Raw genomic sequence first — 27,823 nt, 5'->3', positions numbered from 1 at the left:
TTTTCTCAGGCCGTCGTTTCATACATGGTTATTTACATGCACGTAAATGTAAACATTTTAGTTACACTGTAAAGAAAACTTACAAGAAATCCTTACAAAAATGAATGTTTTGTTCTGGCTCACTGTAAATCAAATTGTGATGCTAAAAATGTGATATGTGGTATCTTTGTTGAACACCTGTTTTTGCTTCCTGTCAACTTCCTGCTTTCAACCAAACTAAACCGAAAACACGCTGACTGGTTCATTCAGCAGCCTAATTAGGACATACATACCTCCTCAAACATATCCTTCAGAGAAGGATAATTAGTAGGGTCAGGAATTTCCTCCTGTTAAATTAGGCTGAAGATGTATGTGCATGTGTTTGACTGTCTTCATCACACACCGCCAGTGACGCATGCTTTCAGGGACCTTTAATACCTGCAGACACTGTGGTAACCATATGTCCTCAGGCTGCTCAGAGAAGTTGTGAAATATGGTTGTTAATATGTTGGTAACAATGATACTGTCTGCGCTCCTGATGCTGCGGGGTCTTGGAGGGTCTGATGTACACGTCTTTGGGAAATCGGTCCGCAGCGGTAAAAACTTGCTCAGCAGCAATGACGGCACATATTCTGTGAGGAAACAGCCGCACCAAGAGGTAAGAAATAATTAGACCCATAACTTGTTAGTAAATGAGTAAAACATGTTTTGTGAACTGATTTAACATTTCAGAAATTGGTTAAAGTGTGAAAACCTCAAATAATCTTCAATTTCTTGAGCTTAAAAATTTAACCATATGGTAATTTTAGCTGATGTACAAGATTGTTAAATGAATAGCTGAGCAGATTTTAAAAAAAGCAACTCAAATAGATCATCTTGGGCTCTCCAAAATTAGCTTTTGCAGACATTGTTTCACTTTTTTGCAGAAAAATATGGGGTATGAGCATAACCTGTGGTGGCAACTAATGATTGCTTTTGCTGTGAACAAAAAAATTTTTTTAATGAATGTGAGAAAAAAATGCCCTTGACCCAGTAGTGAACCAGCAATTGTTTGGCTTGCAAAACTACTGAAACAGTGCGTTATGTGCATTATATTTCATCTGATCTCTTGTTTCTAGACTAAAAATAAAATCCACAGGAGCTTAGATCTCGAGAGCTTCAATATACACGTGGCTCCCACCACCAGCAAATTCAGCCTCCCGACCATCGTCAGGTTCTATCCGCCCACTGTCAAACCCCTCCACCAGCACGCCAACATGCCATTGCGCTTTGGGAGACAGAGTCATCCCAGTGATGAAAGGACACCAAACTCCTCTCCCAACCTGCCCCAGAGGTTTGGAAGATCCTGGGTGGCAATTCGAGTGTGTGCAGAGTGCCCGAGCATCAGACGAGCACCGAACCAAGTGCTGTCTCAAAGATTTGAGAGGAATAGTCCCTACTGGAAGCTTCTGAGGACTGTTGCCATTGAACAGTTATTAAACACTGGCTTGCACTGGTAGGTAAATGATGTTCTTAATGGTTTATCTATCTTCAACCTCGGGTGCACTCCTGAGAAGGGATGGGTGTCCCATTGTGCATTTGCAAACAGTGTGCTTTGTTCCTACAGGGCTGAAAACTTTGATTCAACAACTACCTCAGATGAAGAAACAGAGCTGGAAGAAAAAAAGAGTAAATAGTGATTTTTGTCTATAGGGCTCTGTAGGATGTAAATATCAACATTTCTTTATTTTACTGTATAGACAAGTGCTTAAAGTGAAACATTTGAGGAAAATCTTGTATGTCTCTTTAAATAAAGTTACACATATTGTGATGGAAAGCAAATTTTCATATTTCATACTAAGTCACAGAAATTTTTCTCTTACATCTGACTTGACTTTGCACAGTTGACCTAGCAACGGTCATGAGCAATGTTTAAACCTCAGCCCTGCAATCACAAACTGTTCCGTCCTGATCCAAAGGAGTGTCAGTGGGCTGTGCCATTGGGAATAAAACTGATTTACACAAACATTAATATCCTGTGATGGTGGTCCATTCCTCCAGCTAATGCTGTGATTATCTCAGACATTGTTTAAATTTTTTTTCATCAGTTTTGCTTTTCAGTACTTCTTTGGAAAAATCATTTTATTGTTGAATTTTTTTTTAACCTTGCAGTTAACTATGTTAGCACCCGGCATCCACTGAAACCCTGCCGATACAGGAGCAATTTTACGGCATGTGACCCTGCAGTTCAGTGATAAACCACAAGGGGGAGACAAAAACCCAATCAAAGTGGCCACTGTGATCTTTCTGCTCAGCCTCTAGTTTGAAAATTAATTCACTTTTTTCATAATAATTCCAGTAAATATATATTTAATAAAGAAAATATGCTTCCTTGTCTTCCTATAGTGGCGTGTAAATAAACTCCTCGTGTCCTGGAAACCACCAACTATATATGTACGTACTCTGTCAGTAGTGGGGGTATATCAGGGTAATATGTACTATTTCAATGGCCAAAGAGGTTAGAATACTGGTGATTGGTGCAATATCATGAGATAGTTTTAAAAAAAAACCTTCTGACATTTTGTATTCAGTGTTTTGTATATCAGTGGCTAGGTTGATGTGGAGGTTAGCGCTGTCACCTCACTGCAAGAATTCAAACCTTCTCAGGGACTTTGTTGGGTTTTCCTCTGGATTCAGTGTAAGTGTGGGGTTAACTGCTTTCTAAGCTGGTTGTAGATGCAGATGTGAGATAGAAAATACTTTGAGAAAAAGTAAATATACATAACTTGCAATAGCATTAAATAAAGTATGGCTATCCCGTAGCCAGTTTTACACCCTTTGCATTAGAGCCTTAGCTGGATAACACAACAAATAAAAAAATCTGTTGGCTGGCCTGGACAGTGTGGTTTTTAACAGATGCAAATGAGGAGCTGTGTTTATAAATCCATTATGGTTGCATAATGGTGACAAATGCATTTTAACCTGCAGATGAACCTTCAAACTGCAAGTGGGGATCACTGTAAAAATAGATTTCATAGAGGTGTTTATCAAAAGGAAAATTTATACTTTGTAAGTCTATCTAACACTTTAAAGAGTTATCTTACAAAACAGAAGGCTTATAGGGAAGGAAGTCCACATTAAAGCAAGGCAGTTGTGTTTCTTTAAAATCTTTATTCAATTAATGTAATTTCTTAAGTTCGAGCAGACAATTGCATTACTGTTAGTATTACAGAGTAAAGCAGGGAAGTTAACACATAAAACATTAAGCACACAGAAAACTCACACACTCCCACTGTTTCCTTAGTACTGTGCATCCTGTACTGCGGGCACTATCACTTTGTTAGATAAAACTCTTTATGTCATCCACCGGTTAAAAATTCATTCACACCTTTCTTGATTCACTGGAATGATTCTGAAAATAGTGACACTGATTTTGTTACTCCAGACTGAGGGAAAATGTGACCACCTTGGTTGTGTTTGGTCTCCCTCTAGTGGCCAATCATTGTACTGAATGAATGTCCTACTGAACCACTGCATAGTCAACCACCCCCATTATAAATTTGAGATCTTACTTTCTGAGCTTCAAACTATCCGGCGCAACGCTGAAGCTGAAGCTAAACACTGAACTTCTGTCCAGAGGTATTTCAGCCACAGTCCAATATCTGCAAGTTTTCCCTTTTGTTTATTAACTGTTCATTTATTTGTTTTTTATGTGTCTTTTTGGAGGATAAATGATGGCATAAATCTTTTCTCACTTTGACTTTTTAGCAAAAGCGAGTCAATCTTCCTGTTAAATAACTATTTTAGTTTTTTTTTTTCTTTTAAACTTCTTTTTTTTGTTTTGTTTTTTTGTTTTTTTACATGTTTTTGTTCCCAGAACATCTTGTTCCACATTTCATAACTTGTGCATTAACAGCCTGGAAGTTGGTGAGTGATTTTTTTGACTCTGGGCTACTGTTACATGTAAATATTTGTGTAGTATATTTCCACTCGCTTCATATGTTACTAGTTTGGGTGTGACTCATTCCAGGTTGCACACTTCGCTTGTGTCTCCTCCCAGCCACTGGTAATGGGGGGTGTCAAGAAAGGAAAGAAAGTGTTTGTGCAGAAATGCTCCCAGTGCCGCACAGTGGGAAAGGGGGAGAGCCACAAGGTGGGGCCCAACCTGTGGGGACTGTTTGGAAGGCAGACAGGGCAAGCACCTGGCTACTCCTATACACAGGCCAACATTGATACAGGTACCATTGCTGTGCAGAACTCACCTTGGTTAGACTGACAGATTGATTGATCTCCATGCATCTCAGCTTTGTGAAGCTTTGTGTCTGAGTCTTTTCTATGTGAAAAGATGCAAATCAGATTGGTGGAAAATTAAAGCGGAGTGAATAAGCCAGTGCTAGCTTCTTCTGTGAAAAAGTCAATCATAATCAATCTATCCTCTAAGAACTATTTCTTCATCTTCAGCTGCTCCCTTTAGGGGTCACTACAGTGAATCATCTGCCTCCATCTCATTCTATCCCTCAGCATCATTTTTCTTTTATGCCATCCCCCTGCATGTCCTCACTACATCCACAAATCTCCTCCGCAGTCTTCATCGTCTTCATATTCAACATCCTGACAGAACAAACCTTCATAATCTTATAAATTTCAGTAGAGCTTTGAATGTGAATTGTAATCTGCATTTTAACTCTTCTGTACTGGAATTTATGGGAGTTTTCCCTTGGAGTGCTCAGTAGTGTGTATATTTCTGCTATAATATTAAGAAAGGATATGTTTCCCATACCTGATGGCCAGAGCAGCAGGCCTGAACAGGTAGCACAGTAGCCAGCATTCTTCTCCGATTCACCGATTTTAATCTCAAAGAATTAATTTAATTATTGTGTTTTCTTTTTTAGATATTGTATGGGATGAAGACACAGAAAATCCAAAAAAGTACATTCCAGGCACCAAGATGATCTTCAGTGGCATCAGAAAGAAAAAAGAGAGAAAGGATATTATAGACTATTTAAAAGAAGCTTATGAGGCGCATAAACTACTGCTGATCGATGCTTGTGTGGAACATTGTTAGAACTTTGTTTTCTGTTAACACATAAGTGTTTTCTGTTTAGATGTATCAATTTGGGCAGGCTTTGTGTAAGAGGTTTTTAATCATCTTTTCAAACCACTGGGTGTTACAGACTTCGATCGTTACAGTGCTGCTCTTTACTTTCACTGAATTCATTTCTGTTTTTGTTTCTGTTCTGTGTTTTTTATGGATAGTATGGTCAACAAATAGATTGCTGTTGTATTTTTAAAAAGATAAGAGAATAAGGAACAATGTAAAGTGCTTAGATTACTTTAACAGGCCTCATTCTTTATACTGAGTTAGCATGCTATTTTACATTTGCCAAACACCATTGACTTTGACCTTGTAGTGTTTAGTTAATCTTATATTAAATTTTTGCATAAAAACACAGCTGGTGTGATTTTTTAAGGTTGCCATTTATTTTCTTGAAGCACTGCTTTGTTTTTAATATGTTTGGCTTCACCACACAGCACTAGGATTCTAGCAGACAAAATTTTAGATTGAGACACTAATAATATATTCATAGAGCATATAGTTTTGAAGGACAAATTACTTTGCACCAACAGCCAACAGCTATCCTGAATCCTCTGGGTTTAAGATTACAGACGGATAAAAGTGAGCGGAGAGAGCAAATGAGTTAAGTTTGTCCAGCAGGTGTCTATCCTCCAGCAGTCCTCTGCTGGCTCCTCCATCACACACTGCTCATTATCACTGCACATCCTGATTACTATCAGTGATTTTGCCCTTTTCTCCTTTCTCCTCCCAAACTATGTGGATCAGACAACCACCCCCACAGGCAATGGATGATCAGGATCTATTCCTAAGGAAGTTTACATACTTCACTGGGTGCAGCAAAAAATGAGAGATTTTTTATCAGTTAGTTGTGGTGAGTACGGTGTACCTTACTGGGGGAGCAGCATCAGAGCTACACTGTAAAAAAAGTCAGTAAAATATACATCAAAACACCGTCAAATTCCAACGGTAATGGAGCGTAAAACCAAAAACTTCCTTTTACTGTATTAAATAGATTGAATAACCGTTAATTGTGAGACTGGATAAAACTTTGTTTTTTACTGTAATAAAATGTTGAAATTATAAATATTTTCTGTGAAAACAAATAAATATGCATACATTTTACAATTACATATTGTAATGTTGAAAATGTCTGAAAAACTTAGATTTTACGGTATTATTTGAGTAAAACTACATCTTTTGGGGTTGTGCACATTGGAATTCACAGTATAAAGCTGTAGATTTTTAAGCAAACAAAAACATTCATTTTTACAGAAGCAAGATGTTAAAAAATAGGGTCCACCGTAATAAAACAACCAGTACATACCATTAACAAAAAAAAAAAAAAAAAAAAAAGAAGCAAATATCAGCAGTGAAAGACAATAAAACTGATAGTATTTTTTTATTTTAAAATTCAGATACTGATATACAGATTAAAAGTTAGGCCTGCAGTATATCATTGTTAACCTTCTGATAAAAAAATCAACAGCAAAAGAAGATGTTAAAAATAAAGTTCATGGTTGTGAATAAAATTGATTTCAATAATCTTTTTTAATTATTATTTTAAAACAACTATATGTTGTTGTGTTTCACGCCATATAAAAATAATTTCCCCCAGGGATCAATAAAGTATTCTGATTCTGATTCTGATTCTGATATTATCAGACCACCTTAAGTGGGTCCACCTTAAATTTTGAGTTTGTGTGATCGCTGTTGATTGGTAGCTAAACTGCTGGTAAACTGTGTACAGACGTTTTACGTTCGAATTGCAGAGAGAAAAAAAAATCTGGTAGCAACATTGTGCAGTATGAGCGAACCATTTCACCAAAAAAAGGGGAAGCAAGGCAAGACGTGGCTGCAGCGGTCTGCAGACGTGACTTCTGATCAAATTCGAACCTCCTCCTAAAGAAACAAAGAGCGACGTTACATTGCGGGATAACGTCACCTGAAAATGACCAATAGCGCGGTGCGCTGCTGAGCTGTGTGCCAACCGCTCTTTTTTTTCATGCAGGAGACTCAAGTTGGCTTCACTAACGGACACAGTTTTGAACTCGCAATTTAGCGCCATTTATTGCTGCTTGGACCACAGCATCTTCGGAATTTGTAGACATCCTGGCAGCTTACAATTAGTTCGAGGTGAGGTGAGTACATGCAACTTCAAGTTATCTCTGTTATAAAAATCCACCAGCCCAGCGTTTATAGATAATTTTAGCAGTTCGTTTTTTTATGAGTGAGGTTGTGAATTTAGTTAGCATTTGTGAGTTGAGTTAGCATTACTGTCGCGAGGGAAGCATTGCTCTGGATTAGTTTCTGTATTTGGCGTGCTTAATTCGCTAGGGAGGAATTACCAAAGTACTTGGAGTTATGTTAATGTGTAATTTCTGTGGTAAGGTAGTTCAGTCATCAAGGGGCTACGTGCTTCATTGTAAACTGCATCGGAATGAGCCACGTAGTTTCTTTCGGTGTATTGAAGCAGGCTGCAAGCAGACATACACCAGGTATGGCGCGTTTAAGGCTCATTTTTACCGAAGACACTCTGCCCCCACCCATGTCACTGGTGTGGCGGTGGTTTCTTCGTTTACATGTGCAATGGCGATGTGTGAACGTCAGTGTCAGAACTCTAAAGAGTTAATAGCTCATCTGAAGAGCCATATTGTGGAAGGACACGTGGTCACTTGTCCAGTAAGAGGATGCACAAATACCTTTAGAGTTAAATCATCTTTTACTGCTCACATGTCACGTAAACACAGAGAGTTTTCAGACAGCAGCATTGGTGATTTATATAGAGAGTCTGCATGTCAATCATCATCTGTTCCAACCACATCAGATGACTTTGTACCCTTGATTTCCGAGCCTGCTGCACAGTCTATTACAGATGAAGATAATATGGAAATGCCCCCTGAATTCTGTGATCTTTTTCTGAGAAACGTTTCACTATTCTACTTAAAATTGCAGGGTCAGTTTCTACTGCCTGCTTCAACCATACAGAACATTGTGGAGGAAATGCAGAACATACATGAGTTGGGACAGACATACAGTTTGGGTAAACTTGCATCACTGTTAAAAGATGACACATCATTATCAGAGGAGGACATCAACAAAGTCTGCGAGTCTGTCAAAAGCTATGATCTTTTTTCTGCATGTCATACCGGGCCATTGAGGACAGTGCACTCCAGAGCTCAGATCTTTAAAAAAGCCTTCAACTATGTGGAACCAAAGAAAATATTTTTAGGGAGAGATGAAAACAGAAAAGATAGGTTTGCCTATTATGTGCCTTTAAGAGAGACTTTGAGATGTCTGCTAGAGTCTGATCTGTGGCAGAAATCAGAAGAGCCCTCTACTGAGCCTCCTGTTGATGTTCTGTGTGACTTAAGTGATAGTAAGCTGTTTAAATCAAATGATTTTTTTGGTCAAAACCCATCATGTCTCAAGCTAGTACTCTACCAGGATGCCTTTGAAGTCGCTAACCCTTTAGGCTCTGCAAGGACAAAACACAAGGTATTAGCTGTATATGCATCAGTGGCAAACTTGCCACTTCATGTACTCAGACACAGATCACATGTCTCTTGTCTTACTGTGCAGGGAGAAAGATTTTAAAGAGTTTGGTCATGCTAATGTGTTCTCTGAATTACTGGCAGACTTGAAAGAATTGGAGGACAGTGGGATTGTTGCATCAGATGAAACTAGAGTCAAAGGAACTTTGTTTTGCATTGCTGGTGATAATCTGGGTTCTCACTGTATTGGTGGCTTCACTGAAAACTTTAGTTCTTCAAAGTACTTCTGCAGGTACTGCCTGATAACGAAATCTGAATTTCAGGGTGCTGACCCAAATCTGTGTGGACCAGAACGTACCAAAGAGAACTACAACTCTGCTGTTGATCGCCTCCAGATTGACAATACACCAGACGTCGAAGGAGTGAAGTTCAGGTCAGTGTTCAATTCACTGAAATACTTCAACGTTTGTATGCCAGGCTTGCCACCATGTCTAGGTCATGATATCTTTGAGGGAGTTTTGGCTTATGATGTGGCACTGTATCTGAAATACTTCATAAAGAAAAAAGCATGGTTCACTTACTCCACTCTGAACCGACGCATCAAACAGTTTAGTTACCATGCCTCTGATGCTTCTACAAAGCCATCTGAGGTCAGTCCTCAAGCAGCTAAACTCTCAGGACAGGCTATACAGAACTGGAACTTCCTCCGATTGCTGCCTCTCATAGTTGGTGACACAGTGACAGACCCCACAGATGATGTGTGGAACTTAACTCTGCAGCTGAAAGATATTGTAGACATGGTGTGTGCTCAGAAAATTTCAGTGGCTCAGGTAGCATATCTTGATATTCTTATTCAAGAATATTTAGAGTCAAGAAAAGCTCTGTTCCCAGAATGCAACCTGAGACCAAAACACCATTTTCTACGCCATTACCCAGCACTGATTCTGAAATTTGGCCCACTGATAAGATTATGGACAATGCGCTTTGAAAGTAAGCACAGTTATTTCAAGAGGTGTGCCAGAAATCTGAAAAATTTCAAAAACCTCTGCCATACACTCTCTGAAAGACATCAGATGTTTCAAGCCTATCTTGCAGCAGGGTCATTGTGTCAGTCTGTCTTGAAGGTCAAAGACGGTTCTCCATTTTACTCAGTGCTGTACAGTAAAGCCATTCAAGAAGCAGTTCAAATGTTTGACTTTACTGAAACCAATACAAAGGTCACAGTAGAAATGATGTACAAGGGAACACAGTACAAGAAAGGACACTTCCTTGTCACAGGGGGCTCTGACTCTGTTGAGTTTGGTGAAGTAGTTCTCATTTTGATTAAGAATGACAGTGTTTATTTTCTGGTGTCGGTGCATGTGACAGAATACCATTCTCAGTATCATCTGCACTCAGTGAGAAAGGAAAAAGAAAAGATGCAGTGTGTGAACATCATTGACTTAATTGATTTCTATCCATTAACATCTTACATGAAGTATGGGTACCAAATGGTTCCATTGAAACACAGTGTGCTGTCACAATAATGGTGCTGTTAGTTTGGTATTTACGTAACACTGTATAAAAGTGTAGTATCAAGCAAGATCAGCTTCATGTTTTAAGACCAAAGGTACCAACTTGGTGTAAATTGACCTTTATTCACATTCTTTTATCAGACATCTCGGAAATGGGGGACAGCATAAGGAGTTCCATTACTAAGGTGCTGCCGGACCTGTCTGCCTCAATCCTTGAAATTGTAGTGGAGGCACTACAATCATTAGGAGTGGAGACATCTGAGGACTTGCAGTTCATCAGTGAGACTGATCTGAACTCTGTCCTGAGACCAGTTCAGGCAAGAAAACTGCTGGCTGCCTGGAAACAAACCAGTAAGTATTATGATTTCATTGCACAATAGCCATGAAGGGCTTTCTGTTTTTTCTATTATGCTTTGGCCAAGGTCCAAAAAGTACAATTAATCTATTGTTTGTGATATTGTTTTACAGCACCAAATATGGAAATTTCAAGCCAGGCCAGCATATCGTCTCCATCTTCTTGCTCCTCATTTTCTGCCTCCCCCTCACCCAGTCCAATATATTCTCTAGACTGGGTAGATAACTTTAGAATTCCAAGTGAAGATTTTCCAGAAGACTTGATCCAGTGTCTTCAGAGAGAGAAAAGACCAAAGCCTCGATTGCGGAGGGAGATGATCCGCATCATTGTGAAGGAGATGATGAAAGCCTGTGCCTCTCCAAGTAGAAGAGCCTCGACTGAAATTGCAAAAAAACTGGTTGCGTTGTATCCCAAGTCACTGCAGGATGTCATAGAGGGGGATGTGGTAGGACAGGGGTACCACTCTTTGGTAAAACAGATTCAGGCACGAATTGAAAATGTGAAGAGGTCTACTTCACCAGTGTTACAGAAGCGCAAACAGGGAGGATCAGATGACACCGATGAAGTGACACCTGAAAAGCGAGCATCTGTTCAAGACACATATGGCTGCATAAAGTGGGACATGAAGTTTTTGCCAGTCAGTGAGACACTGGAAACCCAGCAGGAGAAGAAGGAACGTATGAAGATTCTCAGTGAACAGACAAGCTTCAGTCATGAAGAAGTAAAAACTCTAATGAAATGCACCATACTACTCTCAGCGCAAAGCAATAAACAGCGGAGCAGACATGCAAACCCTCAAAGAAGAGTGGCCTTTTTTGTTTCAGGCGATTGGAATGACAGTCCATTTTGAAGAACTTACTGGGGTACCGCTGAAAGAGACTTTCCTCACCAGTCTGGAAAAGAAGGGAAAACAGGTTCTGGACTTTCTGAAAACCACTTGTGCAGACAAGAGCAAGCGTGTCTTGGAGGCTGTCATAAAGCTTCGAATGCAGAGGGGACAGCTGAAGGGCTGCTCAGAAGACGTGAAAGATATGATGCTCCTCCTCCTCTCCTATTTTGATGAAAAAGAGGAGACCCTCTTCCACTATGTTGATGAAACATGTCTGGCAAAAGAAGTCCAAGTGGAAAGCCTGCCTGTGACACCATGTGTCATTGTTTGTGGTGAGTTGAAAATTAGTACAGTGTGCACAGAACCTAAGCTAATGCAAGGATACGCTATATTAAATGTCTGCACTTTCACTATTTTAAGACACATTTGAATGGTAAAGGGGGTTTTACAGTTAATTCTTTTACACTTGTATTTCATTCCAAGGATCCTCCTGCTTTGCATCGAGACTGTTCATGCTCAGCATTGACCACAAAGTTGTAAATGACCAAATAACTGACTTCATCTCTGCAATCTGTCTGATGATTGGTAGCTACTACTGCCTGAACATCCACTATCCCCTGGAACTTGGCTCCACACTTGAATTTCTTCAGAGGTAATTCTTTTACTTTTCCCTTGCCTTTCCCTTTTTCTTTTTTTTAATTTTCTTCATTGTATAGTGTTTTATTATGGATTATTGTGTTTATCAAGGTGTTTCTTCAACATTAACCCAGAGAAGGGAACAAAAGTTGAAAAAACTAAGAAGAAGACACTGCATGTGAACCCAAGAGTACTCACCCTCATCGCCGATCTCTCTGATCACGAGTGGCGAGAGACCGTTTAGAGACATTTTGAACAGATCGGTACAGTCAGCTTAACTGTACCTTGACTGGGAACTACTGTGTTGTTTATGTTTTCAGTTATCCCAGCTGATATTGAGTATTGTGCTCTTACCTGATTTCTGTTATCACAGGCATGCTTTTCAGAGGTTTTGACCATATATCTTTAAACAATCCCTCTAACTAGGGATTGTTACTGAGAACTCTACTTTTGAGGTTTCAGAGATGTTCTATATTCTATACAACAGAGTTTAAACTATTTGAATTTTGTATTGCCCTAATTAGCAAACAAGTTAAGTGTTGCACTGAACTGTTAACATTGAAATTTAAACAGCACTGTCTGTTACACACATTACTTGACTTTAACTGTTATTATAGCATTTTGTAGCTGTACGTTTCTGCAAAAGTGATGTCACAAGCTTATGTGCTTGTTCAAATTCATGTTTTCCTGACAATGGTTAATATACATTTGTTAGTTGACTTTAAGTGTAGAGCTTAAGCAGTTTTGGCTTTTTTCTTTTCATAATGCCAGGACAAGCTTTAGATGCTTGTTTTGCCTTTATTTGTTTAAAGCAATATATTTGACTAGCAGCAAGTGTGTGGAGGTCAAAATATGTTCAAGACAATAAAAATGTCAGTGGAGGACATCTGAAATTTTGTTGCAGTGGTTTTCTGATGCATGTGTTTTAAGGTTTAAGGGTGGTGGCACAGCTAAGACCCAAGAGTCTCTTTCAAGGTTAGTAAAGTAAACAGATTCAACAAGATATTTTACACATTTCTTTGTTGTCTGTCTCTAAATCTAATTTTGTCTTTATTATGATTAAAAAGGTTTGTTTTGTTCCTGCCCTTTTCAGACAATGAATTTGAGCAGAAACCATAAGGATACTCAAAGGACCTGTGACTCTCAGGAAATGGTGAGATTTCAGGTCATAATCTTTTTTCTCCATTAAATTCATTTTCCTTTTTCCCTTTACAATGTTGCTGTTTTGTTTTTGTAAACAGCATCAAATGAGAGGGACAGATGGAACAGTTTCAAGACAATGGCAGGAAAAACATGCTGAAGATTGAAACAAACCTTGGCTGGAAATATTTGGTATGTGTTTTACCGTAAATCAAATTGTTGAAAAACATTCAGCTACACTGCAACACAGGGAAACTTGATTTGCACTTATTTTGTTACTTTAATTTCTTGTCTCATTATTTTTGTCAGTTATTATTGTTTATGGTGTATGCCCTTCTTGTTTTCTTTCTGAATGCAGAAGGTATCTAGCCAGTCCACAATGAAAGCTTCGTTGCACCCCATGAGTCTTCTGGCAGAAATGATGGCGCCTGTATTCTTTGGTTTCCCTAAACATCACACCCTGCCTGTTTATACGAGGCTCTTCAATTAAGTCTGCACCCAAAGATTCAATGAGAGGTAAGCAGTGGTATTATTCAAGTTTTGCTAAAGAAAGATGGACAGGAGACACTAATTTTAATCAGCCGAGCTCAGGTTCATGTCCAGGTGAGCAGTTTCATATGCTATAAAATGTAGATTGAATGATAGGTCTCATCACCATGCATTCAGCCATTAACTTCAAGTTCTATGATAAATCAATAGGAAACTTAAATACATTTTCCAACAAATTATGATTGTGATTAGGGCTGCGTTGTCTGTGTATCACTTTTACAAAAGTAGATTTAAAGGATAACTATTGCCAAAATGCAAACTGGGCTGTTTTTTGTTTTTTTTGTTTTTTTTGTTTTTTTCCCTGTATCGATTTTGATGCGCTCAAATTTATGCCCCGGCCCCCTAGTATTCCCATTCACTGGCTATTGACCACAAAACAAAATCACGGTCAATCTCAAAAACGTAATTATGCTTTTAGATATGTTTGTCTCGTTTACAGTTAAAAAAAAAAAAAACCAGCCCATGTTGCATTTTGACAATAGCTATCCTTTAAGAACTGTATATTTTACACTTAAGAAATCATTTATCATTAGATCTGTTTTTGGCAGCACGTTTTGTTCATTTCTGTGCATTTTGCTCAAGCACTGATCAAACTTTGTCCATTTTTTTGCTGCAGAGGGGATCCTGCCAGTCCAAAGTGAACTCCTGATGGACATTGAAGTACTCCTGCAGAGCTTGTATTTTCGACACCATGCGCATTAGAAAGTCCACTGAGTCCTTTCCTTCACCAAGGCAGGACCCAGTGACTCATTACTGTTGATAGGTCAGGGGCAGGTAATATTTTGTTTCATGTTTATTCATTCCTCCATGGATTACCAGCCATATATATGGACACATGCTGTATTCTCAAGATCTATGCTGTTTTGTAGGAATAGAGAAAATGATATGTTTAGTCTGTTTTCAAATGGTATGTCAAATTTTCTCATTGTTTATCAGTAATATTCTCTACTTTGGTTGTATATGAGCATCTTTAGATTTTTCTATATTTAGCAGTTGCAAATGTAAAATGTACGGTAAACCATTTATGTTCCTCATATTGTACTGTATTTTTAGCGGTAAAATACCGGCAGCTGTGGTTGCCAGGAATTTACCGTAAAATGTATCTGGTCAAAATAAAATGCTGTAATTTGTTATACGATTTCACTGTGTTTTTTACTGTCAAAGGTTTTAATAAGATTTAACATATTTCTGTTATTTTTACAGTTATTTACAATAGTAGGGTCTATCCTATTACTGTTAAATTAACAACAAATTACTGTAAATATTATTATATAACTTTTTTTTTTTTACTGCAAATATCCGTAAAAAGCTATGGAAAGTTGCATTTTTTACATTAAATTGCTGTATAATTGACAAATATATTTGTTTTTTTCTATCATGATTTTGGTAAAATAATACGTTGTCTACCTTAGAAATTAGGGTTACAAAACCAGTATACCGTATTGTCTTTTACAGATTCCACATTTTTTACACGGTATATTCCTGGCAACCACAGCTGCCGGTATTTTACCGTAAATTTGACTTTTTTTTTTTTTACAGTGTAGTGACACCAAATGACTGAATATACTAATCACAAAGGCTGGCTCTGTGATTGACTGCAAATTGGACACTTTTGAAGATGTGGTGGTGAGGAGATCATTGAACTATCTGCTATCCATTATGGAAAATCTTGGCCACCCGCTCCACCACTTACTAGACAGGCACCTGCTCTAACAGATTGCAAGTCTGGTAAAGTGTCTTGCACCAGGCCCTATTTGTCTAGCTGTCTATTTTCCTTTGTAATCTTTGAGCTTGCTTTCACATCTGGCAGGGTGGATGAAGTGCAGCCAGACACGAGTTGCTTACTCGTGTCTGGCATCCAAATAAAAAAAACATCCAAATAAAAGTTTTTATTAACACATAACATATTTCCTGCAGTATCCGAAGCAGCATTGCGTCTTATTTTTCATCTTTATATACAAAATAGTGCAATTTAATCGGACAACCAAAGTGTTAATTGGTAAAAAAGATAAAATCCACGTTACAAACAATTATCACCAATAGGCTCGATCAATCAGCTGTTAGTGAAACTTTATTTTATTTTATTAAACGGACAAAGGTATCCAGCAGAGGGCGCCATTACTCCAATAAAGAGCTCACCACTGAGGACGCAGAACGTGCCAGGCCAGTGCAGGCACGCGCAAACTTAAATTGCGTTATGCGGCCAGCTGTCCTGAACCCGATCCAGATGACACAACAGTAAATGGTCCCGCGATCCACGCCCGCTGGGAGCTGAACAGCACACCGCCGTGTCTGCTCCACTCAGTGGCTTCTCTCTCTGATGGGCTCTGAGGAGCGCCAAGAGAAAAAACAAACGGTCCTCTGAGCTGCAATTGTGTTGTTATTGACCGGCGGTGAAGAAGCGGGTCGATAAGTGGATCGGATTTATTAGCTCTCCAGATTGGCTACACAAATGTCAGAGGAGCCACAGTACTCGGGACTGCACAGCGCGCATCTCATTTAGACGAAAGGAGCGCCGGACGGCGTGTCTACAACAAGTGCGGCGCAATTTCGAGCTGAAGGTAAAGAGATCGCGCAAATGAAATCCACGGGATGACATTTATTAGTGGTTTAGGGCTGTGGTGTCGTTTCGACAGCATGTACTGTTTAATCAATAGGCTGCGAGAAGAAGAAGTGAGCGCCAGTGACGATGTGATATGGAGTGACACGTGAGCCTTTATCAACATCTTTATGCAAAGCCACCCTCTTTCTCTCTCTCCCTCCTGTTATTGACCTGCATTGACCGCATGCAGTGTGAGCGTGTTAAAATGGTTTGTGTGAATGAATCTTACTATTGTTGACAAGCAGTGGCCTCCCCTCTGTCTAATTCTGGCACAGAGGGTGGGTAGGTGATGGTGGTAGTGGTGGTGCATGGCTGGAATTACAGCGGTGTTTAAATCTGCTGCAGTGTGGAGCTGCAACAAGTTTATGATGCTATAAGGAGAGAGAGAGAGAGGCTTTAGTGGACTGAAGTGATGAAATAGTGACACCCTCAAGAGGGAATAAGGAAAAGTGACAGGTGCCAACTACTGCAGTAAGCTCAGGGAACAGAAATAGAGTGTACTGTGTGTATAATCGGCTGCCCTGTGTGCGTTTTAGGAAAAGTAATCCAGCAGCATGGACCTGGAGAATATTGCAGTTACCTTTCTCATCCTTCTGTCTCCTGCGTGGGCCTCATCTCATCACTCCTATATGGACGCCATCCTCTCAGCCCGCTCAGGTAAGTCCAGCTTTGCGTGTGTGTGTGTGTGTGTGTGTGTGTGTGTGTGTGTGTGTGTGCGCGCATGTTCCACTCCATTTGATGCGCACTGCTCTCTTTTTTCCTCTCAGGCTTCAGGTTCCTGGCCGAGCCGATGAGGTTTGACCCCTGTTGTCTCATGTCACCTCCTCCACCACCACTCTTCCCTCCTCCGCCTCAGCTTTGGAAGAGGGTCAGCCCTGTACGTCTTCACAAACACACCTGTTTCTATACAGCCTCCCCTACCTGCCCGATGTAGGCCACTGACTTAAAAAGAACTTTCTCTCTGATTGTGTGTTTACTGATCGAATGAAGGACAGCAACAGCCTGTTGGAGCCGAGTGTTTTCGGAGGGGAGGTGCAGATAAAACCAAAGCCTGTGATACCAGGATGTCCGCCTGGACCTCCGGGACCTCCAGGTCCGACTGGCCCAGAGGTAAGGCTTTACTTCTAAATAAATAAATAAATAAATAAGCTGCTGCACAAAATCATTCTCTAAAAGCAATTCAGCCCGATTTAGCCACAGAGCATCCACCTGACAGCAAAACCATTCTTAGACAGCAGATGGACATATTGTTAAACAAGCGCAAACCTTTTTAGTATTGATTTTTCTACAAATGTACCATGCTCATTATGGGATATGTGAGATTTATATAAATCTGGTGACATTTTTCAGGGTCATAGTGGATTGCCCGGCATAAGAGGACCAAAGGGAGAGAAGGTGTGTGTGTGTGTGTGTGTGTGTGTGTGTGTGTGTGTGTGTGTGTGTGTGTGTGTGTGTGTGTGTGTGTGTGTGTGTGTGTGTGTGTGTGTGTGTGTGTGTGTGTGTGTTTTGAGGGTTTTGTTTGAGGGGTGGGGGTGAGTGAATTATGTCTCTAATGCAGTTTTCTGTAAAAGCATTTGTGTTTGTGTGTGTCCTTGTGCTCTTCTCTGCTCTAACGAGCACCCCATCTCCTGCCCCTCCATTTGTCCTCCTCCAGGGAGAAATTGGACGTCCAGGGTTAAAGGTGAGCTGCTCATCCTCTCCTGCACATCTTGTGCTCCTCAACTCTCTCCGGTCCATCTCGTCATCTTGTCCTTGGTGTAATGGGATCAGGATTTTCCCCACTGTCTGCCTCTATTCTCCCCCCTGGATGCATCCTGGAGCTCTGTGATGTGATTTGTCTATTGATGTGCTCAGAATATCCTCTGCAGCTGCTAAATGGGTTCCGCTGCATTAGTCCCAGAAGATGCTCGTCCTGCAGCAAACTTTGATCCCGTTGTCCCCTCACCTTGCTGTTCCTTTTTTCTCCTCTGCTCCGGCTTCCTCTCTCCGTATTTCTTTTTCCTTGGCCTTGCTCCAGTAGCTCTCGTACCAAACTCTAGTCCTGCTGATCCAGCCTCTCCAGCACTCTACTTCTCTACTTTAATCACTCTAAGTGCCTTTGCTCTTCGTGATAAATCACTCCACACACATACACACACACACACACACACACAGCAGGTCCGTAGAGTCTCTACAGGCTGCGGTTTTAATGAAAGGCAGTTAAATGAAAGCACATTGCTTAGCATGGCAGCAGCTCTGCAATGCTTGTCCGGGTGTCACGGAGATGTTCGGCTGTTGTCTATCATGTTTGGCTCTTTTGCCCAGAACCCAGATTGATTAGGCTTCCATTCCCGTCCAGTAATTTGCAGTGCTTCTAGAGCGGAGTCTGAGTTGGAGGTCGGACTCTAAATGAGTTTGCAGCAAAATTCTTCGTGCAGTTTTAGAGTAGACGAGCAGTTTTTTGTGTTCACATCACTTTTACTGAAGCGGGCAGAGAAACTGTTACTGGTATTGATGTTTTTGTAGGGTCGTACTGGAGCTCCAGGCCTGCCAGGCAAACAAGGAATTCCAGGATGGCCTGGCCCACAGGGGCCCAAGGTAAGTGTCATGACTCTTCCTCCAGGCACAGACACATTTTTGGGTGCATTTTGTTTTTTACTCCTGACACCTGAAATACATCTAGTTGTATTTTTTCTCAGGGTGAGAAAGGGGACCCCGGACTCATGGGATTACCAGGACTGAGGGGACCACCTGGAATAAAGGTTAGTGGCATGTTTACAGGACTACCTGTTTGATTCTTATTAAGCTTTCTCTCTCTGATGTACTCTTGTCTCTTACTCTGTCTTTTCAGGGTTTACGTGGTTACAAAGGGGAGAAGGCAAGTTCTGTGTCACATCCTCTAACTAACTGCTCTTACTAAAAAAGTGTCATATCCACATTTTCTCTTTCTCCCCTCGCCCCAATTCTTTTTTATAAGGGAGCTCGAGGCGATCCTGGACCAGTAGGCCTAAAAGGCGATAAGGTTTGATACACTCCCTTTTTTTAAAATTTAAAATTCAAATGATTTCAGACCTTTTTCTTGGTTTGGCTGTTTCAGAGTCCAAATAAATTACTGTTAAGTATTTCATATACATGTTATGATAAAGTCAGTGTTCTCACAACAAGCTCCCATTCTGTCTCTGAACAGGGTTCAATTGGTTTGCCTGGGATGCTTGGACAGAAGGTAAGAGTAATTAAAGACTTAAGAAGATGAAAGATTTGCTTTTTATCCAGTTATTCCTCAATTTTGCTTCTCTCAAAGGGCGAAAAAGGACCAAAGGGAGAGCCAGGAACATCAGGGAAGAGAGGACCGACTGGGCGTCCGGGGAAGAGAGGCAAACAGGTGAAAAAAAGAAACGTTCTTAAAACAGTTTTGGAAAATATAGCCAGTGAAGTGGGGTCTTTTACCTCACACACACACTCACTGATGCTGTTCCCATTGATTAGCACTTTTTTTTTTTTGCATATTTGCTTTGTAATCTACTTTCTGGTATTTTATAATTTGCACAGGGTATGAAGGGCCAGACTGGGGCCACTGGATTGATGGGCCCTCCCGGACCTCCAGGTCCTACTGGCCACCCTGGGCCACCTGGTCCTCCTGCATCAGGTATAGTAGCTCACAGACATGACCCAATCAGAAGCAGTATCCCACTGGCTGCTTGTGTGTTATCCAAGTTTATTTTTGTAAACTATGTGTTTCTTATAGGTCTCTATCTAGTAGGGGAAAAGGGGGATAAGGGTCTTCCTGGTCCACCGGGTCACTGTAATTGTGAAGGTGCTCTCGGACCAAATAATGCTCCTTTTGGAAGTTACACACAGCGGCGGAGTGGAAATAAAGTCACAGCGGTAAAACCACATCCTGTCACAATACTGTTATTGAGTATTTAAATTGGCATGCTTTCACTGATCAGTGTGTGTGTGTGTGTGTGTGTGTGTGTGTGTGTGTGTTTCATATTCACCACAAGATATTTGTGGTAAACAGTGAGGAGGAGATGGACCATCTACAACAAGAGAATGCAATAGCATTCAGGAAGGATCAGAGGATGCTTTATTTTAAAGACAAAGATGGATGGAAGCCCATACAGGTAATTTCAAAGCATTTGCAGCACTGAGCAGCAGCAAGTCAACTGTATGACTATATGTACTGATGAAGGCAACGGTATGAGGCTGAAAGCGCTAGAAGAAAGTGGGGGTTTTTTGTAGATGGTACACAAAAGCTTTCCAGAAAATAAACTGCAACTTTAGCCTCAATGCTTTGATATCTTACATGCAAACCACTAGACTCAGAGGAAGTTGGAGCTTGTTCTTTCAATTTTTCTAGCCCTTCCAGCCATACCAGTCTACTGAGAAAGTCCCAGACAGAGTTGGCGTGTGTGGAGATGGAAAGGTGCAAGCCCAGCACGGAGAGGAGTGTGATGATGGAAACCAGATTGTCACAGATTCTTGCCTCAGTGAGTTCCGTGTTTGCTTTGTTAACTTGCACACCTGCAGAAATAGCCTGTAGAGGTTGAAATCTCATATAATGCAAGATGTCCCATTTTGCTTATGTTTCTTTATCTCTTACAAATATCCAGCTTATGTGAATTTAGCTGAAACTGCTTTTCATTTGTCTAAATTTAAAAAAAAAAAGAGTCTCCAACTGTAAAGTAGATTGGTTTTGCTGCTGATGAGGTACCCTGCAGAGCATAACTCCAGTACACCACAGAGTCTGATCCCACATGGCATAGGATGAAAGCTAGTAAGCACTGTGAGACCTTTCCTTGATCTTTCATTAATCTCAACCCCCCTCTTTTTTCTGCTGCCATCCTCTCCCTACTCTCTGCTTCTGTTCAATTAAATTAGCAAGAAAATGCTGTATTGGCATCACTGAAGCAGACTGCAGTGCCAAAGAAATTAGTAATGTCTTCTCTCTCCCTACCCTCCTCTGCCTCCTGCTGCCTCTCACCTCCTTTCCCTTGTGACAGACTGTAAGTGGGCCTACTGTGGAGATGGCTACAGGCACGAAGGAATAGAGGAGTGCGATGGAAAAGACTTTGGTTACCAGACCTGCAAGTCTTATCTCCCTGGGTATGTTCACAGACAGCTCTCAGAACACAAATGTAGAGTCCATTCATTTAGACTTGCTCCAGAGACCAGATAACTCAAGATGAATCCAATAAAGTGTCAAAAACTGCATTTCTAATATGGGACTCTGTGAGGACGGACTATTTGGAGCCATTTTCACATGGCCATTTGAGAAACTGACGTTTTTGGCACACATTCACGTTGATTTCAGTTTTCAATCTCAGATTTTGTACTGTGTTAGCAACTAGTGAGCTAGTTACTGCATCATCTTTTGTCTTCTTGCAGTGTAGTAATCAGTGTTAGGGTGACGTAGTGAAATTTAAACATGTTTTGTGAGCAGCACAGTTTGAAACAGTCCGCTGGCCGGGCCTTTCTACATGGAGTTTGCATGTTCTCTGCAGCTACTCTGGGTCGTCCCACAGTCCAGAGACATGCACAGATTAGGTTAACTGGCAATTCTAAATTGGCCCTGGGTGTGAATGTGATTGTGAACAGTTGCCTGCCTCTCTCTGTTAGCCCTGCAATAGACTGTCCAAGTTGTACACAGCTGGTATATGCTCAAACCCGTGACGTAACACAGTATATCTCATTTCTATATCATAGCAAAAGCACAGTTTGGGGTTTTCAGTGCCGTACTTTATTTAGGCCAGGATTTCTGTGAGTCCTGACTTTAAAAAATATAAAACATAAAATGTTATTAGTGAGCCATAAAGATGCTCACATGCAGATTTTTTGTTTTTTAACATGTTTTTAACTCCTTTTTATGGACTATGATGGCATCATAATTTCTTATATAGTTAAGAACCTTCAGCGGCCTAAAATACACATGTGTGACAAGTTCAGTTGCTCAGCTCCTGGGTCGTCTACAGCGAAGAAAGTTCAACATACCCAGATTGTCTGATGTGGATTCACTAAATGCAGCGCTGCTTTAAAAAGGACAAAAGCCAAAAGATTAATTTTGAACCACCTAAGCAAAACACAGGGTTAACCCTGAAGTTAAGGATAAGCCAAAATCCTGCTTTGTAAAACAAGCCTCTGTTGGTATAGGAGGAGTTTGCAGACAAAGATACAAACAAATACAGAGAGAGAGTTTTTGTAAGTATAGTAAGTGTTACTGTATGAATATAAGAGCTCATCTAATGGTGGGTCTGCTTTGAGAAATAAGTCAGTATGCTTATCTTCCAAAAATAGTCCACTCACGATAACTGTAAGACAATGCAGCGCATCAATTGCACGTATTACAAACCAGTTTTTGTGTCTCCTGCAGGTCCTTTGGGCATCTCAAATGCACCGACTCATGCCTCATTGATTCTACTGGCTGCAAGTACTTCACCTGAATTCAGAGGTTTGAAAACAGCCTCAGTGGATCTTTGCAAATCCTCTTGATGATCATTGTGATCAAAGGGATTGTACTTCAGATTTCAACTGAAGTCTCACCACTTTAAAAAAAAAAATTTTTATTAATTAATAAATAAACGACAGACTGAGAAAGAGTAGTTAAGGGAAGCTCTTGTGCCTGTTCTGAGCCACGAAAGGTCACGGGAGGTGTAATCTCTAATTGACCTCAGAAAACAGCTCTTTGCTAGTGTCACTTCATCGGCTGCAGCACTGTTACGGACACTAGAACTGTTGGGAAACATTTTAATGATTTCATGTTTGTATCATACGAAATAGTTGTGTATGACTTGCTGACTGTTAATGCAGAAATAATCTGTGTTATAAAGCACTTTTTAATATGAAAAAGATATAGAGATATATGTACTGTAGTATACAAATCAGGGGTGTGTAAGTGTGTTTATTCCTGTGCAATATATTACAAAAAAAATGCAGTATATTGATGAAGTGCAATGCTGTCATATTGCATGTAAATGTGTTTTTTTTAGTGCACGACAGACCGCTTTAACCAATGCTGTAAATATCCAAGCCAAAGTGAGGCCTTTTAGAAATGAATGTCCAAATAACTCAGATGGAAGAGATGGGAAAAAATGAATGTCATCCAAAAAAGGATCATATTTGATTATTGCAGCAGCATGTGGGGGATACATCAAATCATTCATTAAACTGTAATTAGCTGATAATCTGCCTGCATGACTGTACGTTTCATGAAGCACTGTACACTAATAAAGATTCATTCAGATGTTGCCAAAGGAAAGTTGTGAGGGGGATTGTCTGTGGGTGGGGCTGCCGAAAAACGATCAGCCAATCAGAGGAAAACTTCCTGCAGCGACTTGTCTCTGCCACGTAGAGGAACAGCTGCACGTTTTCATGCCGCAGCAAGTCTGTTAGAAACTTTTTAGCTCTTTGTTCAACAGGCTGTTTCTTCTGAAAGCTGACTGTGTCAGCATGCTGCTGGTTGTGCTGAGCTGGCTCTGCTCCTTCATGCTGGTGTCCGTCAGCAGCGGGGGGAAGCTGCCCGAAGCTGAAGTGACGATAGAAGTTCTGCACAGACCTTTCCTCTGTCACCGAAAGTCCAAGTATGGAGACATTCTGCTGGTGCATCATGACGGATACTTTGAGAATGGCACCATGTTTTTCTCCAGGTTTGTTTCATGGCTAACGCGAGGCTTATAACGCTCAAATATGATGATGCAACTCTGTCAAGGAAGCAATGAAGGAGCTGGCTGAAGGAGAGATGCAGTGACGTCACCCTGGTTTCATAAACAGCTTTTATAGATTTAAAACTCTCGAATGTCGATGTTAGCATTTATCTGCAAGGGATACAAAGTTAAATGTTATGTCAAACATGAGGCCCGTGGGCCAAAATAGGCCGGGCAAAGACTCCAATCTGGTCCACTGAACACATAGCTGTAAAACTTTTAACTACTGCCAAAGACTTCCCCCAGGGCCATTCCTACCACACCAAAGTTATTAAGTAATAGATAGTCAAATTATATGACAGAAAATTTTCAGTCTTTTCACTAAAATGAGCAAAAACTTTTTTTTTTAAAATTACATGGTAAGCTACTAGCAACCAGAACTTTTTCTGTAATTTCATGGCCAAAGAGTCATGCTGACTGATTTCTTCCATGAACTACAGCAGAATTTCCTTATCATGTAGAAAAACTGAGTCATACTATTAAAAATTGCTTCTTTTCCTTATACTAAGACATGTGAACGATTCAATGTGTAGTTTAACTTCTTTACACAGACAGAAAGGGGAGTTTCACTGGTGGGCTGGACCAGTGAAGTGGCCTGTATGTGGCCCACGATGTAAAATGAGTTTGACGTCCCTGCTTTAGTGCAAGAGTGTCAAACATTAGGTCCATGGCCAAAAATGGGCCCAGCCAAGACTCCAGTGCGAGCTTTGGAAAATGTGATTAGGATCAATTTTGGACTTTTAACTGTATTTTAAGTTTTAGAGTAAAGACCTCCCCCATGGACAGTTGTATTACACCAAATTAACAGTTTAAAAATAAAATTAAATAATAATAATGTAAATTAATAATATTATTGTAAAGTAGATTTTCTGTGAACTAACAAATTCTTCTGTTTTATAATTACAGGACTGTCTGGGCAATGAGCTAGCAGAACATTTTTTATAATTGTACACATTTCTTTCTTACAATTAATGCCCAAAGAGTCGTGGCAACAGATGTTTTTCATTTACTAGAGAAATATATAACAATATATATCGGATGACGATATAAAAAAGTATGTTTCATTTTACGCTATCGTTTGTTTCGTGGTGTCGCAAAATAAACTGTTTACGGCAATATTTTTTCATTGTTTTGATGATCACTGTAGTGGCTATATTAATTTCTTCAAGTTCTCTCTTTCTCTTATATTTTATATAACCACACTACAGACGGACAAGTGCCTGTTTTTATGCGTTGTGGTTAGCAACAACTACGGTAAAACCATCGCGTGTCCGCTTGTTTATGTTCCACATAAACCTTTCACAATAAAGCTTAAGATCCTGTTGAGACTTTTCAAAATAAACTGAATCACGTGAAAGAGCAGATTATTAACGGATGAGAATTAAAAAGGAGCCGCCAGGTGCTAAAAAATAAACCTTAGACTCAAATAAATACTCTCAAAGAAAACGGCGGCCTTTACAACTTATGTCTAAAAATGTATAGTTTCATGCATCGGTTAAAACACTTGACTCCGGGTAAAGGACGCGCAGCTGGAAACACTTCCCGCAAGACGAGCTGCCCGAGATTCACAGAATTTACAGAAATTGTTACATTTTTGTGATTTATATCGTTATCGGGACGATAGAACTCTTATATCGGGATATGAGATTTTGGTCATATCGCACAGCCCTACCTCTCGTGCATCCAATGCTGACAAGCAGCTTTAGTCTTCAGATTGGCTGGACCTCACAAATGTAAGGTTTTGACACTGGGTGGGTGGAAAAATAATATCCCTCTTCTTGAATTAATGAAAAATACTTTATTTATCCCATAAATAATAACATCGACTGCCAGATGACTCTCTGCCAGACAGATATTTTTTTTATGATGCAATAATACAGTTATTTTCTCTTGCTTTAGACTCAGGTGGTAAAAGTGACTCAGGAACACAGACACAAGGCTAACACAGGTCTTCAGAACCTCGCACTGATGCCATCAGGGTCTGCGTCCTTGCTGTAGTGTGTAGTTTCTCCAGCTGTCTTCTAACCAGGCCAGAAGACAAACAAGCAGGGGTGGTTCCTCAGATGTGGGGTGGATGTGGTTTTAATGAAGAATAAGTGGAGAACTCATTGAAGGTGATGAGGGTGTTTACTGAAGGAGGAGGCTGCAGAATGCCCTTCATGCTGCACTCTCCTCAGTTCCTTTTCTCCAGACATGAAGGCGTCTTTTTTTTTTTTTTTAACAAGCAGTTCTTTCGGGTCACTGGTGATCAAGGTTTATTGTTCTTAAAGCAGCATACAGTTCCAGCTGGAAAGATAGTGTTCCCTTGATATCTTCTGAGATGGAGCTTGTCGATTTGTTAATGTTCTCTCAGTGGGGTTGGCTAGGTCCACAGTCTTTGAAATCACATAGAGCCTGCAGTAGAAAAACTGATTGGAGCATTCATATCAGCAGGAATCATTATAACTCTGAGAAAAGCATCATAATTTCCTTGACCTTTGATGACACCTCAGACCTTCTCTACATCTCAACTTTTCACTCTTTCGACACCTGTGTTTGTTGACCAGTCGAGTCAGCGGTGACAAGCAGCCAATCTGGTTCACTCTGGGCATCAGAGAAGCAATCAAAGGCTGGGATAAAGGCCTGCAAAACATGTGCTCAGGAGAGAAGAGAAAACTGGTCATACCTCCAGAACTGGCCTATGGGAAGGAAGGAAAAGGTACAGAAGCTTCATCCATATCTAAGAAGTTTCACTGCATGTTTTATGACACGGTCTTCTTGGTGTCTCCAATTCTCACAGTGTGACATTATTATGCACGCATCTTATTATACTTGTCTTTCTTGTTCTTTTTAATTGCTTTCTAGGAATGAATTCATTCAATGTCTCTGAATGAAGGTTTCATTCAGTGACATTAGTCCACTTATTCTCTACGTGGAGCATGTGAACAATACTGTGCTTTTTTTTGTCCGGTAAGCACAAACCACTCTAACCCATAACATCTGTCTCTTCTGTTTCTAACTAACCTTTCTAATGCCAACAGATTCACAGCAATAGATTTGCTTTTTATTCCTTTTTACCATCTGTGTTCTTCAACGGAAGAAAACTTCCTGGATGCTTACTGGAAGTTTTGGCAATATTCAATTTCAGTTTGAACTGACATCTCTGCCCATTACCCTCCTGTTCTCTGTATTCAGGTAAGATTCCACCTGAAAGCACGCTTACCTTTATCATCGAGGTGCTACAGATCAGAAATGGACCTAGGTCACATGAGTCCTTTCAGGAAATGGACCTCAACGATGACTGGAAGCTCTCCAAGCATGAGGTGAAGATAACCATTGAAAACACATATGAAGTTACATGGATCGGTTACATATCCCATGTCACTCTAGACTTTACTTTCTGTACAAAGAGGAAAAAGTGTGATTTCTAATTCATTTTATTATGTTTGTACTTAAGTCCCAGTCATCCTGTTCTTTTCATGTCTGCCAGGTGAAAGAGTATCTAAGGAAGGAGTTTGAGCGTCACGGCTACCCTCCCAACGACACTCTACACGAGAACATGGCGGAGGATATCTTTGCCAAAGAGGATGAGAACAAGGACGGTTTTATATCCTCTAGAGAGTTCACTTACAAACACGATGAACTGTGAAGTCCCATGAAGCGCTGGTTTGTGTTTCGTGGTGGAAATCCTTGTCAGAGACTCTTTGAGGTTATTTTTGTCTGTTTCAGTTTTACAGAAGCTTTAAGTCTGTGTTGCGTGACGCTGTGTGTGGTTAAGTTTAGTTGCAGATTGTTTTTTAATTTTGTGATTTGTTTATGAAAATCCTTTTTGGGACCAAAGTTAGATATTTTCACAAGTCTAAATATCTGTGTGAAAACTGTCGTGAAATATCAGGTTAATGTTTTTTGCTCTTTTTTATAAATGTAAATAAATTTTGGGCAAACTTGGGAAGACTGAATTAATGTTGTGACACAATGAAGAATAACTCAAAACCACAGGAGAACTTTACCTGT

At 40.2% G+C, this 27,823-nt stretch overlaps 4 protein-coding genes and 1 pseudogene across 5 annotated transcripts; all 5 read left to right on the top strand.

Annotated features, from left to right (window-relative positions):
* Positions 1 to 399: 399 nt before the first annotated feature.
* Positions 400 to 1,940, top strand: npvf (neuropeptide VF precursor). The gene is made up of 3 exons (XM_085396124.1): positions 400 to 637; positions 1,098 to 1,474; positions 1,586 to 1,940. Exons 1-3 carry the CDS (start codon positions 473 to 475, stop codon positions 1,653 to 1,655), a joined length of 612 nt encoding a protein of 203 aa, XP_085252250.1. The 5' UTR covers positions 400 to 472; the 3' UTR covers positions 1,656 to 1,940.
* Positions 1,941 to 3,711: 1,771 nt separating this feature from the next.
* Positions 3,712 to 5,239, top strand: LOC146644050 (cytochrome c iso-1/iso-2-like). Its single transcript, XM_085395796.1, has 2 exons — positions 3,712 to 4,196; positions 4,851 to 5,239. Exons 1-2 carry the CDS (start codon positions 4,028 to 4,030, stop codon positions 5,021 to 5,023), a joined length of 342 nt encoding a protein of 113 aa, XP_085251922.1. The 5' UTR covers positions 3,712 to 4,027; the 3' UTR covers positions 5,024 to 5,239.
* A 1,521-nt stretch (positions 5,240 to 6,760) lies between these two features.
* On the top strand, positions 6,761 to 15,014 carry LOC146644049 (uncharacterized; annotated as a pseudogene). The gene is made up of 9 exons (XR_014909259.1): positions 6,761 to 7,168; positions 8,850 to 8,959; positions 10,182 to 10,391; positions 10,509 to 11,556; positions 11,708 to 11,876; positions 11,972 to 12,835; positions 12,954 to 13,192; positions 13,359 to 13,516; positions 14,166 to 15,014. The product of XR_014909259.1 is annotated as an uncharacterized LOC146644049 (transcript).
* Positions 15,015 to 15,784: 770 nt separating this feature from the next.
* Positions 15,785 to 23,359, top strand: LOC146644048 (uncharacterized). The gene is made up of 18 exons (XM_085395858.1): positions 15,785 to 16,110; positions 16,688 to 16,808; positions 16,919 to 17,028; positions 17,142 to 17,261; positions 17,502 to 17,546; positions 17,806 to 17,832; positions 18,657 to 18,728; positions 18,830 to 18,892; positions 18,982 to 19,008; positions 19,108 to 19,152; positions 19,318 to 19,353; positions 19,432 to 19,512; positions 19,680 to 19,776; positions 19,876 to 20,015; positions 20,135 to 20,254; positions 20,491 to 20,620; positions 21,134 to 21,236; positions 22,501 to 23,359. Exons 2-18 carry the CDS (start codon positions 16,706 to 16,708, stop codon positions 22,568 to 22,570), a joined length of 1,389 nt encoding a protein of 462 aa, XP_085251984.1. The 5' UTR covers positions 15,785 to 16,110; positions 16,688 to 16,705; the 3' UTR covers positions 22,571 to 23,359.
* Positions 23,360 to 23,453: 94 nt separating this feature from the next.
* On the top strand, positions 23,454 to 27,757 carry LOC146644047 (peptidyl-prolyl cis-trans isomerase FKBP14-like). Its single transcript, XM_085396233.1, has 4 exons — positions 23,454 to 23,773; positions 26,377 to 26,528; positions 27,005 to 27,132; positions 27,300 to 27,757. Exons 1-4 carry the CDS (start codon positions 23,577 to 23,579, stop codon positions 27,456 to 27,458), a joined length of 636 nt encoding a protein of 211 aa, XP_085252359.1. The 5' UTR covers positions 23,454 to 23,576; the 3' UTR covers positions 27,459 to 27,757.
* Positions 27,758 to 27,823: the final 66 nt, after the last annotated feature.

The sequence above is a fragment of the Rhamphochromis longiceps genome, linkage group LG22, assembly GCF_057381845.1.
Source record: "Rhamphochromis longiceps isolate RC_006_pf linkage group LG22, R_longiceps_female_GT1.1, whole genome shotgun sequence".
NCBI classification, from domain to species: domain Eukaryota; kingdom Metazoa; phylum Chordata; class Actinopteri; order Cichliformes; family Cichlidae; genus Rhamphochromis; species Rhamphochromis longiceps.
Note: the sequence above shows the minus strand (reverse complement) of the source record. Positions and strands in the feature narration are given on the sequence as shown.